The following is an 11,650-nucleotide window of genomic DNA, read 5'->3' on the forward strand; positions in this document are numbered from 1 at the left end:
GACTTTTCTCTGTGCCAAGTATCCGGTCAATCCCTTTGACCTACTTGGACTTTTCTTTCATGCCAAGTATCCAGTCAATCCTTTGACTTACTTGGACTTCCCAGCACCAGATGTCCGATCATCCTTGATCCATCTGGATTTTCCCTTGCCTGGCTTCACTCACCAGGGCTTTCACCTAGCTTCACTCACTAGGGTTTTCCATCTGCCTAGCTTCACTCACTAGGGCTTTCACCTGGCTTCACTCACCAGGATTTCCATCTGCCTAGCTTCACTCACTAGGACTTTCACCTGGCTTCACTCACTAGGATTTCCATCTGCCTAGCTTCACTCACTAGGACTTCCTTCTGCCTGGCTTCACTCACCAGGACTTCCTTCTGCCTGGCTTCACTCACCAGGACTTTTCTTCTGCCTGGCTTCACTCACCAGGACTTTCATTTTGCCTAACATCCCAGTTAGGACTTCCCAGTCAAGTATCCAGTCAACCTTGACCTACTTGACTCTTCTTCAATCAATATCTTATTGTCAAACATCTAAACCCAAACCAAGACTCAGCTTGGTTACCCAGGTCAACCTTGACCTGAGGGATATTGCACCAACACAAGCTGGTTTCTTCGAAAAGATGGTTGGCCATCAGTGCTAATCCCGAGAAGGCTTCAACTTCTGATTCCGAGGATGATGATTCATCCCATGTAGCCTTCAGATTCTTGCGCTTCGAGGACGTAAGCCTTTGAGACTTCTCCTTATTCATTTTCTTTAGTTTTGGGCAGTCATCCTTGATGTGTCTTTCCTCGTTACAGTTGTAGCATCGGACCGTCCTTCTGTTGCGTTGATGCTTTCTTGACCGCGATCTAAATTTATTAGTTTTAATAAACTTATTTAACTTCCTTATCAATAGCGCCGCTTCAGTTTCATTGATCGACGCTTTAGAGTCAGGATCGTCCTTTTCGGCTTGTAGGGCAATATTGAGATTTGACTTCTCTACTTGTTTAGGCTCTGCAATGCAAGACTCGTGAAGTTCGAAGGTAGAGAATGAGTTTTCTAAAGTACTTACCTCAAGGTCCTTAGAGATGTAGTATGCATCTACTGAGGACGCCCATTCTGAGATTTTGGGAAGGCGTTGAGCGCGTACCAGATCGAGTTCGGTTTGTTACCGATTCTCCGAGGTTATTTAGCTGAGTTATCAGCTCTTTGATTCTCGCTTGAGTTGCGCTACCTTCTCGTCGTTGTTCATCCGGAGATTCGTCAGTTGAGTCCGGAGGATACCCCGCCTTGCTAACTTCGCTTTTGAAGTGCCTTCGTGGAGCTCCAGGAATTTTTCCCAAAGGTCTTTGGCGGAGTCGTAGCTTCCGATCCGACTTACCTCTTGGGGTGGTAGAACATTGAGCAGGTGAAATTCCGCCTTTCCGTTGGCCACGAAATCAGCTTGCTCCTTCTTCGTCCATTGATACTCCTCTTTGTCTTTTGGAGTTGTAAAACCAAATTTCATAGTTAGAAGAATGTCAAAATCCGTTTTAAAAAATACCTCCATTCTTCGTCTCCATGTAGCTAAGTCTCCGTCGAATTTTGGGGGATGAATGTTTGTTCCGGGCATCGTCTTGATCTTGATGCTTCAGTCAGCGGTCAGTCCTTCTGAGGCGGTCTGACTCTGATATCACTTGTAGGTGCAGCGGAGCCAGCAAGAGGGGAGGGGTGAATAGTATGCAAATAAAGAATACCCTCCTCAAGACTTTTCAACTCAAAAAATAATAACAACAATAAAATCTAAAATAGCAGTAATAAAAGAGAGACAGGAAATTTAACTTGGTTACAATCCAAGGGGTTGTTAATCTAAGACAGTCGAACAACTCTACTAAAATGTCTCATTCCCTGTAGGCGGAGAAGTCTTTTTTACACACTAAGAATGCTAAAAAATTGCTAGGAAGTTGTTACAGAGTTGAATGAATAATTTCCTAGCTCTAGAGATTTTTATATAGCTCCTGGAAAACTTATCTCGAGCCTTGAGGGTGCCTCTAGTCGAGGTGAGCGAATAAAACTTTATCCGCGCACAAACGATCGAGTTGACCAGACTGAAAGCGCCTTCAATACTATTGAAGGTGCCTTCAATGTTGAGGGCGCCTCCATCAGTGTTGAAGGCGCCTTCAACGAGGGCGCCTCCAATGGCTTCTTCAGCTTTTTCAGCTCCTTTTGATTTGTTTTCTTCTTCAGAGGCTCCGATTGCATGGGTGATTGCAGTCAATCGAAATAGGGTTCATCTGAACCCAATTTTCGACCTTCTCCTCGGGCAGACTTCTGTCTTGGCTTCTCATCCCTCGAACGTCGCGCACGTTTTTCTTATCCACCGGTGTACTCTTCCGCAGCTCTCTCGTCATTCGGACGCACCGAGCCTGTCGGCTCCCTTCCCGTGCCGTCCTTCTTGTTAGCTGCGTCTTCCGCTCGATTTCCTGTACATCTAAGCTCCTGCATATTTAGACACTAAGATCAAATAATAAACGAGACCTAATCTAACTTAATTGATCACATAAAAATAATCTTGGATCCAACAGTTATTGATATATGTATCAAAGCAGATCAAACCATTAACAGTTCGATAAAAGCAGATCAAACTGAAGAAAGAACTGAAAGACTAGCCGGGACATAGTAAGTGCATGTGTTTATTTCAATCGAATTTATCGATATTTGTTTACTAACTTAAGTTGAATACGGTTGAATTGTGAATATCATGCAGTGGATATATGTCGCATGAGTACATAATTGAAGGTTTATTTTCGGAGATGTCTAATGTCTTCAACTTCGGTGTCATACTTTTGGAAATCTAAGCGGAAAGAAGAGTAGAACATTAGGCAAATTGCAACCTCATAAAAACTTCCTTATATTTAATGTAAGAACTCATTAATTTTTAAGTAAAATTATTCGACTAAGTGTAATTGTACTTACATATATACTTGGAACTTTTGTTTGTAGGCATGGAGCCTTTGGAAGGAAGAAAGATGCCTAGAACTAATTGACGAAGCAATGGGAAATTCATACCCAAGATCGATAGTTAAGAGATTCATCTAAGTAGGGCTTTTGTGTGTGCAAGAATAAAGCAATGACAGACCGACGATGAAGAATGTGGTTGTAGCGTTAAGTAGTGAAGACGTTACACTATTGAATCCTAGTGATGTTGTTGTACATGCAACAAGCATAATGAGTGCAAATGGAAAAGATTGGAGTTCTAGCAACGAGCTAACAATAACACAATTAGAGGGTAGTTTTGACTTCAGAAAACTTTGCCTCGGCCGGTACCGGAACCCTTGATTCAACGAACAAAGTAATTAATCGATCCAGTAATTCATTGAATCCATGGTTTCCTCCCTGCGAGATATATCAACTGCATGAGGGTACACTAAAAGAGCATCCTAATTTATTAAAATCGACGAAAGAAAACCAATTTTTTTAAAAAATCAAAATAATATTCTATTTTTATATTTTAAAAATATTTTTATTTTAATACAAATTTGAGGTCCAATCTTATGCCATCTGGCGGGAAGGTTTGACTTAAAAAAAAGATTTATGTAATAATTCATTGGCATGGGGACAATCCTAATAGTGATACTCACCTTCGTTCCCTTGTTTAATTAAAAATAATTAACTAAATTGAGGGTCAAACTGTTGACTCCAAACCTCAAGTGGGCAGTTGACTTCCATGGATGTAGCTTCCAAGTCTTTTACACAATATATATTTTGTATATTTTACATACAAATTGGCCCAACAACAGTCAATTTATTCCATGAAATTTCTAAAGAAAGTAAACTATCAGTTTTAAAATGTAAAATATAAAATCATATAAAATTAATCTTTACTCGATAGTTATTTTTAATATTCATATTTTATTAAAAATGTCAAACTCGTTAAGTTATGTAAACCATGAAAGCTCCCTGCTTTGAAAACTAATCCTCGCCTAAATAAATAATATTTATTTGTCTATGCTTTCCTTAAAAAAATATTCTTATTCCTCTCAGTCATATTTTATTAAAGATGTCAAACACGTTGGATTGTTAAAGTCAAGTCACCAGGCTTAGGTTTTGGAAATTAAATAATTGTTTATAAAAGAAACAAATTCAATTAATTATATTTTTTTGTTTGATGGACTAGTCCTACCAACTCACTATCCATTTTGGATGGAACTGGACTGAGGATTTTTTTATTTTTATTTTTAATTAACCAGTCCATCTCCCCTCACTAGATAATGAATTTTTGACAAATTTTATTAATATATATTTTAATAAAAATATTTTTTTAAAAAAGTGCTTTTTTTATAAATACTAAATTATGATTTTATAAATATATGTATATATTGGGAAGAATAATCAAGGGCATGCATGGGATATTTTCCAAGTCAAATACATAAAAAATGACCCATGAAAACTCCAAACCGGCTTTCCCATCAACCTTCGCTCGTCCGCACAACTCAAAGGCGTTGGGAGAGTAGAATCTCTAAACACTTCGCACTAGAAATTTCCGCTTAGTCAAAACAGGACACAGTTGACCGCCGCCTAAACATATACATAAATCCATCAAAATCCTTGCTTTGATCTTCTATCAGAGATCATTCCAACCCTGAAGAATGAAAACAATTCTTCTTCTTTTTCTTCTTCTTCTTCTAGTTCTAGTTCATGGCCAGTCGGGTACTTGCATTACAGCTTTAATTTCTTCTATTTGATCTTCCTCTGCTTCTCCATTGATTTTTATTTATTTATTTATTTTTTAGGTGATAGAATGGCTCCGAGCAGTTCGATCGTGTACGGTGAATCTTTATCCTCTGCCGAAGGAATCTTTGAATTGGGTTTCTTCAGTCCCGGCGACGGCGGCAAGCACTACTTGGCCATCTGGTTCAAGAGCATCTCGGTGATGACTGCGGTGTGGGTGGCCAACAGGGACAGCCCTTTGCAGAGCGCCCGGGGCTCGCTCAACCTGACCGCCGACGGGAATCTTGTCCTTTTCAACGGCACCGGCTTCGTCGTCTGGTCGGCCGGCACGTCGGGCGCCGTAAACGCTGCTCTGCAGCTCCTGGACACCGGCAACCTTGTGCTCACAGGAGGCGCCGGCGATGGCGCCGCTGTCGTCTGGCAAAGCTTCGACCACCCGACGGATACTTTCCTCGCCGGCATGAGGATCGGATTGGACCGCCGGAGGAACGTCGACAGGTATCTGACCTCGTGGAAGACGGCTTCCGATCCGTCGACGGGGGAGTTCTCTTACGTGATGGAGAGCGAGGGAGTTCCGCAGTTGTTCTTGCGGAGAGGAGCCGGAGACGTCGTCTACCGCAGCGGGCCGTGGACTGGAAGAGGCTTCACCGGCCGGCCAAAGATGGGGACTGAACCTCTGTTCCAGTTCGCTTACGCCGACGACCGGGACGGGTTGTACTACACGTTTCATGTTTCCGACCCTGAGATTCTCACGCGGGCGTATCTGGACGAGGCCGGAGTTTTCCGGCGCGTGACGTGGACGAAAGGGAGCGACCGGTGGAACCTGTTCTGGGACGTGCCGGAGGACCAGTGCGACCTGTACGGGACCTGCGGCCGCAACGGCGTCTGCACCACCGCCTACTCGCCTCGGTGCCAGTGCCTGCAGGGCTTCGTCCCCGCGTCCCACGAGTCCTGGAGCCTGAGGAACAACACCGACGGCTGCGCGAGGAGGACCGGCCTGAATTGCTCCACCGACGGCTTCCTTCCCGTGCAGAACGTCAAGCTCCCCGACGCCGTCAACGCCACTGCCGCAAACAAGACCGCCGACGAGTGCATGAGCTGGTGCCTGCGCAACTGCTCCTGCACCGCGTACGCTCTGATCAGAGGCACCGAGTGCATAGCTTGGTCCGGCGATCTTCTCGACGTCAGATCCTTCTCCGACGGAGGAGACGAAGTCTACATTCGGCTCGCGGCTTCCGAGTTGGGTAACGTCCTTCCTCATCAGAATCCAGCTCTTGTTGCAGAATCTTAATCGTCTTACCCATTCCTCTTTTTGTAGAATCTCGAAGAGGCGGCGGCGCAGGGAAGAGAAAAGCGACCAAGGCAGTGTTCATCTCTGTGGCGATCTTCGCACTGGCGTCGGCTTGCTTGCTTCTAGCTCTGTGGCTGAGGTGCAGAAGAAGAACACAAGGTAAGATCGACTTCGACCTTGCTTATTAGGCATAATAAAGAAGAAGAAGCTTCAATTTACAGTAAATGAAGAGCAAAAACTAGAGCTGAAACTGTATGAAATGTCCACAATAAGAGCAGCCACAAGTGATTTCTCCATGGAAAACCTTCTCGGTGAAGGTGGATTTGGCCCTGTGTACAAGGTGATCGATTGATTGTGTATGATGATCGAATTAAATGGAGCTAGCTAGGGATTCTAAAAATCAATCTGAATTATATTGTGAAAATTTTGTGCAGGGTCGAATGGAAGATGGACTGGAGGTTGCCGTCAAGAGATTATCTACAGGCTCGGCGCAAGGCCTAGAGGAGTTCAGAAATGAAGCTCTTCTGATAGTGCAACTGCAGCACAAGAATCTTGTTCGTTTGCTTGGATGTTGCATTGAGGAAGGAGAAAGGATCTTGGTCTATGAATACATGCCAAACAAGAGTTTGGATACTTTTATTTTCGGTATGGCAGTTTAACATTCTCTATCGATCCATGTCTCTCGACCTTTCGAGTAGTTGGGTAAATCGATTCCGATGTCTCAGATAAAGCCAGGAGTGAACTGTTGGATTGGGAAAAGCGGTTTGCGATCATTGTTGGAGTTGCTCGAGGGCTTCTTTACCTTCATCACGATTCAAGATTGAAGATAATACATAGAGATTTGAAGACGAGCAATATCCTTCTCGACTATGATATGAATCCGAAGATATCAGATTTTGGAATAGCAAAGCATTTCAAAGTAGATCAAATTGAAGAAAGCACCGAAATAATAGCCGGGACATAGTAAGTGTGTTTCGATCAAAATTATAGATATTTGTTCACCAAGTTAGTTAAGATGAATAACATTGAACTGTGAATAATATTATGCAGTGGATATATGCCGCCTGAGTATGCCATGCAAGGTTTATTTTCGGAGAAGTCCGATGTCTTCAGCTTCGGTGTCATACTTTTGGAAATTTTAAGCGGAAAGAAGAGTAGAACATTTGACAAATTGCAACCTCATAAAAACCTCCTTATACTTCATGTAAGAACCAACCTCTTCATTTCTATCTAAAATCATTCCATTAAATGTGCTTACATACTTGGAACGTTTGTATGTAGGCATGGAGCCTTTGGAAGGAAGGAAGATGCCTAGAACTCATTGACAAAGCAATGGGAGACTCGTGCTCAAAATCAAAAGTTAAGAGATTCATTCAAGTAGGTCTTTTGTGTGTACAAGAAAGAAGTGATGACAGACCGACAATGGAGAATGTGGTTGTAATGTTAAGAAGCGAAGACGTTACACTACCGAATCCCACTGATGTTGCGAGCACACTACCAAAACCTAGTGATATCGTTGTCCACACAATGAGCCCAATGAGTACAAATGAAAGGGATTGGAGTTCTATTAATGAGCTAACAATAACACAATTAGAGGGTCGTTGAGTTGCCCTTCATACAAATATTGTCGATGGGGAACAGACAGAATTAGATTTTCTCCTTAAGTTTAAATGTACAATAATAATAATAATAATCATCCCAATGTCTATGCTGTAGTTGGCAGATTAACAATAATAATAATCATCAATCTTTTATCTCGAATATATTTTTTAAATTTCTCTTTTTTAAATATGATGCATATATATTTGTTATAAACTTATATTACTTGATAAGAACATTTATTCTTTGTCTAACTAAATATTATTCTAGAAGAAGAAAAAAGGAATGTAAAATTATATTTTAGTTCTTCCATTAACTTTAACGTGTAGTTTACTTGAGTGGAGAAAGCGACTGATCACGTTTAATTTAGCTTCTTCCAAATACCTTAATCTCACTCACGCCATTCGCATGCTCTGCGGAGGAAGAAGAGAAGGCAAACCACCGCACTAGCAACGACTGGTGGACAGACCGCGGCCCCCACTCCAAGTAGCATCGCTGCCACCCTGAGATTTGTACCAATTCAACTTAGTTGATGGCCACTTCACCTCCTCCAGCGGAGCCGGTGGCCGGCGTTGCGGTGCTGCTGCCGTTGGTGGTTTTGTTGTGCGGAGGTTGCCGAGGTGGCGCTCCGCCACCGGTGATGTACATGTTCAGCGACCCACTGGCGGACATGGGGAACAACAACCACCTGAGGCTCTCGCTGCTCAGGGCCGACTTCCCCCACAATGGCGTCGACTTCGCTGGGCGCAAGGCCACTGGCCGTTCAGCAACGGCAAGAACGCCGCCTACTTTTTCGGTACAAGTCACACGTTGCTCAACTTGAAAACCATAACTAATTCTAATTGTTACCTTAATGTGGCAGCGGAGAAGCTTGGATTAGCCGTCTCCCAGCTTATCTATCTTTACGCTCCAACTCCGACTGACGCCACCGCCTTCCTCGCCAGCGTCAACTTTGCCTCGGGCGGTGCCAGAACCCTAGATTCAACGAACAGAGTAATTAATCGATCCAGTAATCAACGACTCACCAAAATTCACTTATTTGTTTTTTTTACTGTGTTTGTGAGTGGCATCAGGATCATCGATGCATCTCGCTGAAGAAACAAATAGAGTAGTATTCCAAAGTGTACGGAGTCCTGGTTCAGCAACTGGGAACTGATGAAACCCTCACTCACCTGTCCAATTCCATTTTCCTCGTCGACATCTTCCATTATGTGCGTTCCAGCTCCGGCGACAAGCTCAAGAACCCTCCGCAGCAATTCATTGAATCCACGGTTTCCTCCCTGCGAGATCAACTACAGGTACAGTTTATTCTTGGCAAAAATAAAACTAACGCGTGTTTAAGTAGTGACTTTCTAGCAGAGTATGCAACAAGACCTTCGACTGTGACTGGGAAGCCAATTTCCTCTCGTCGGAGTTCAACAATGCCACCAGTTCGATGCTGCAGCAACTCGAAGCAGAGCTGAGTGGCTTCAGCTACTCCTTTTTCGACACCTACTCTGCACTCATGGAGTTCATCAACAAATCCAGCAATTACAGTGCGTGGTCAATCTCACGAATATCAACTGCAGTTACTTAACGATCATGAGCTCGATGTGAGCTTACCTGTGAAGGGTTCGTGGAGGTCAAAGCTGCATGCTGAGGGTTGGGAGAGCTGCGAGGCAAGATTGCTCGCACTCCAATCTCCAGTTATTGCTCCAAGAGCAGCGATCACATCTTCTGGGACGTCTACGACCCAACAGAGGCCACTGTTGGGATGCTGACAACCGCTGCTGTGGAAGGATCACTGCCATATGTCTATCCTGTTAATGTAAGACAACTTATTGAACTGTAATGACATGAAGAATTACATCGAACGATACGATCGAATATAATCTCGGTCGGGATCAGAACCCAGCCCTATCACAACTCGACCAAACCTGAACAAGCATCAGAGTGGCAAACAGAATACAAAGGCATTGTTGGGACCTTGTCGCGGCCAACCTAAATGTTTCTTGTAACTCCTATTTTTATTCAAAGGCTTAATAGAACAGAGTTGAGAAACACAAAATCAACCGAATTATTTAACTGATTCGGTTTGCTGGGAAATTCCATCCTCCACATGTGCCGTATCTTCACTTGCTCCATCACCGAGTTCTTGTACGTTTGTTGTCTGATCTCCATCGATACCGCTGTTAATCTGCCTTTGCTTTGCCCTTGCTTTTCTGGCCTCCATTCGAGCCTCCTTCTTGGCGGCATCTTCCTCTGCAAATCCCTTCTTGATTTTGGCTTCCTCTTCAGGTGGGAAGAAGCCCACTTCCATTTGCCCAAGCTCTGCATACATTTTCTCAATTTTGGCTTTCCATGCTAAGCCTAACTCCGTGTCCATCTTACGGTAGGGAGTGTTCAAAAGATACTCATCTATTCCTCCAGCTTTATCGATGCACCGAAGAGCATGAGTGGTGACTTTAACTCGAATGTGTCGATCATGGATATAACTGAAAAGGCGTTTCTCTTGCACATTTGGCTTCCATGTCCTTCTAGATCTGCAATAAAACAGCTTCCATATGACATCCAAAATCCAAAAAAACAAGTTTACGCATTATAGAAAAAATTGTGGTGCATCAATAAATTTGTGCTTGTGCTATTAATTGATGAGAAGATAATTGGCAAAGAAAATTGCAATATGATGCCAGGTATCATTAGAATATTGATTGATAGTTTTCATACCATAAACAAACATAAAAATACTGTGACCTCTTATTGAAAGTCATTTATAGGACTGCTGTTGCAATTGCAATGCTAACCTTGAATGGCTACTGAATCATCAATCCTTATAGACAAGAAGAAGATAACATAATTTAACCTACTCAATTATTTGAAACAAACAAATCATGAACAACAAAAAAGTGATCGAGTTTAGGAAGTTACTTGTTGCCTCCGTCCTCGCTGACCTTGTTGCCAAACTGGATGTGACGGCCAGCAAAGATCCCACGCTTGGCGCGTTCCATTACGACCTTGCTGTTGGGGATGAGCTTCTTCATAGACTCCAGCACTTCAGGAGCCATTTTGTCTCCTACCTTGCGTGCAACCTTGTTATATATCTCTCTTGATCTGAAGGCCATGATGGCCCTGGAAGAGAAAGAGGAGGCAAAAGTGATACAGGAAGGATTTAGTAATTTTAGATCAAATGTTGTAGGATGGCACATAAGGTAGCTGCTGACAATCTGTACGCTTGTGAACTAATGGCGTGAGAGGATCATGATCATAATGCAAATAGGGCTTCAGATAGATACTAGATAATTTACTAGAAAGTCTTGATATTGGAAGAACAGCTTAGTAAAGGTTGTCTATCAAGGTTCAACTGGACCGACCCAGCTGGTTGAACAACAGCTGCATAATAGTGTATACAAACTAATTCAGGAAAAAAGCGAATTTGCTAAAAATTTGATCCAACATACTAAAAATTCAGTAAAGTGGACGAAATTCTGAAAGTTCAGAGGGGAATCAAGAATATGGTTGGCATCAGAATGAATATAGAACAGCACGGAAAGTGAAAAATGCTAAAAGATTGAGTGACTGTTTAACATACAAAATTTCAAACTTTTGCTTGAAAGTGTTAATAACCTCAACATGAAGACAAGCTTGAAAAAGTCGTTCCCTCGAAATTTGAGTTTGGTAGCATTGGGTGACAAACCCATAGATCAAATCTGACACTATGTCACACTCTAACCCTAATTCCATTACGTCACCTAAACAGCAATGCAAAATGGTTTGCCCGAGGAACATTGCAGCATTAAGGTGCATCCACAACACTAGATAAAATTGAGGCCTGGAGGAAAGTGGACGTTTAGAAAGATGATTTACCTGAGGACAGTTCAAACAACAAACTCCGTCGGAAGAGCGGATGGCTAAGGGGCGGCTTCGGCGTTGGGAAATAGGAGACAGTCTTGAGGCCAGGAGGCGCAGCGGCGATGACGGGAGAAAGGGGGCAAAGCAGCTAGCGCGGCAGCGTCGAGGTCCGGCGGCGCCGCGGTGGTGGGTGCGGATGCGAATGAGAAGGATCGGAGAGAGAGAGAGGGAGGGAGGGGATTA

The 11,650-nt window shown here is 43.2% G+C and overlaps 2 protein-coding genes across 4 annotated transcripts; one reads left to right on the plus strand and one right to left on the minus strand.

Annotated features, from left to right (window-relative positions):
- The first annotated feature begins 4,441 nt into the window (after positions 1-4,441).
- Positions 4,442-7,746, plus strand: LOC121980193 (G-type lectin S-receptor-like serine/threonine-protein kinase At4g27290). The gene is made up of 8 exons (XM_042532149.1): positions 4,442-4,668; positions 4,752-5,933; positions 6,008-6,139; positions 6,202-6,320; positions 6,415-6,625; positions 6,706-6,943; positions 7,031-7,184; positions 7,262-7,746. Exons 1-8 carry the CDS (start codon positions 4,608-4,610, stop codon positions 7,583-7,585), a joined length of 2,421 nt encoding a protein of 806 aa, XP_042388083.1. The 5' UTR covers positions 4,442-4,607; the 3' UTR covers positions 7,586-7,746.
- Positions 7,747-7,865: 119 nt separating this feature from the next.
- LOC121982505 (54S ribosomal protein L24, mitochondrial-like) lies at positions 7,866-11,638 on the minus strand. 3 transcript variants are annotated; one of them, XM_042535614.1, is made up of 8 exons: positions 11,423-11,638; positions 10,487-10,687; positions 9,182-10,101; positions 8,954-9,075; positions 8,752-8,859; positions 8,632-8,670; positions 8,429-8,554; positions 7,866-8,364 (listed from the first exon to the last, which is right to left on the minus strand). In XM_042535614.1, the coding sequence occupies exons 2-3, from the start codon at positions 10,678-10,680 to the stop codon at positions 9,636-9,638; spliced, it is 660 nt and encodes a 219-aa protein (XP_042391548.1). In that variant the 5' UTR covers positions 10,681-10,687; positions 11,423-11,638; the 3' UTR covers positions 7,866-8,364; positions 8,429-8,554; positions 8,632-8,670; positions 8,752-8,859; positions 8,954-9,075; positions 9,182-9,635. The 3 variants fall into 3 exon arrangements, with proteins under 3 accessions (XP_042391548.1, XP_042391550.1, XP_042391547.1); XM_042535616.1 differs by lacking the exon at positions 8,632-8,670 and having other exon boundaries at positions 8,954-9,070; XM_042535613.1 differs by lacking the exon at positions 8,632-8,670.
- Positions 11,639-11,650: the final 12 nt, after the last annotated feature.

Source organism: Zingiber officinale, chromosome 5A (assembly GCF_018446385.1).
Source record: "Zingiber officinale cultivar Zhangliang chromosome 5A, Zo_v1.1, whole genome shotgun sequence".
Lineage (NCBI taxonomy): Eukaryota > Viridiplantae > Streptophyta > Magnoliopsida > Zingiberales > Zingiberaceae > Zingiber > Zingiber officinale.

Excerpts from the sequence above, each read along its gene's own strand:
- LOC121980193 (XM_042532149.1), top strand. The coding sequence starts at position 4,608 with ATGAAAACAATTCTTCTTCTTTTTCTTCTTCTTCTTCTAGTTCTAGTT. Across the intron at positions 6,140-6,201 it reads GTGCAGAAGAAGAACACAAG|TAAATGAAGAGCAAAAACTA; the intron begins GTAAGATCGACT and ends TTCAATTTACAG. Across the intron at positions 6,321-6,414 it reads GATTTGGCCCTGTGTACAAG|GGTCGAATGGAAGATGGACT; the intron begins GTGATCGATTGA and ends AATTTTGTGCAG.
- LOC121982505 (XM_042535616.1), bottom strand. The coding sequence starts at position 10,680 with ATGGCCTTCAGATCAAGAGAGATATATAACAAGGTTGCACGCAAGGTA. Across the intron at positions 10,102-10,486 it reads AGCGAGGACGGAGGCAACAA|ATCTAGAAGGACATGGAAGC; the intron begins GTAACTTCCTAA and ends GTTTTATTGCAG.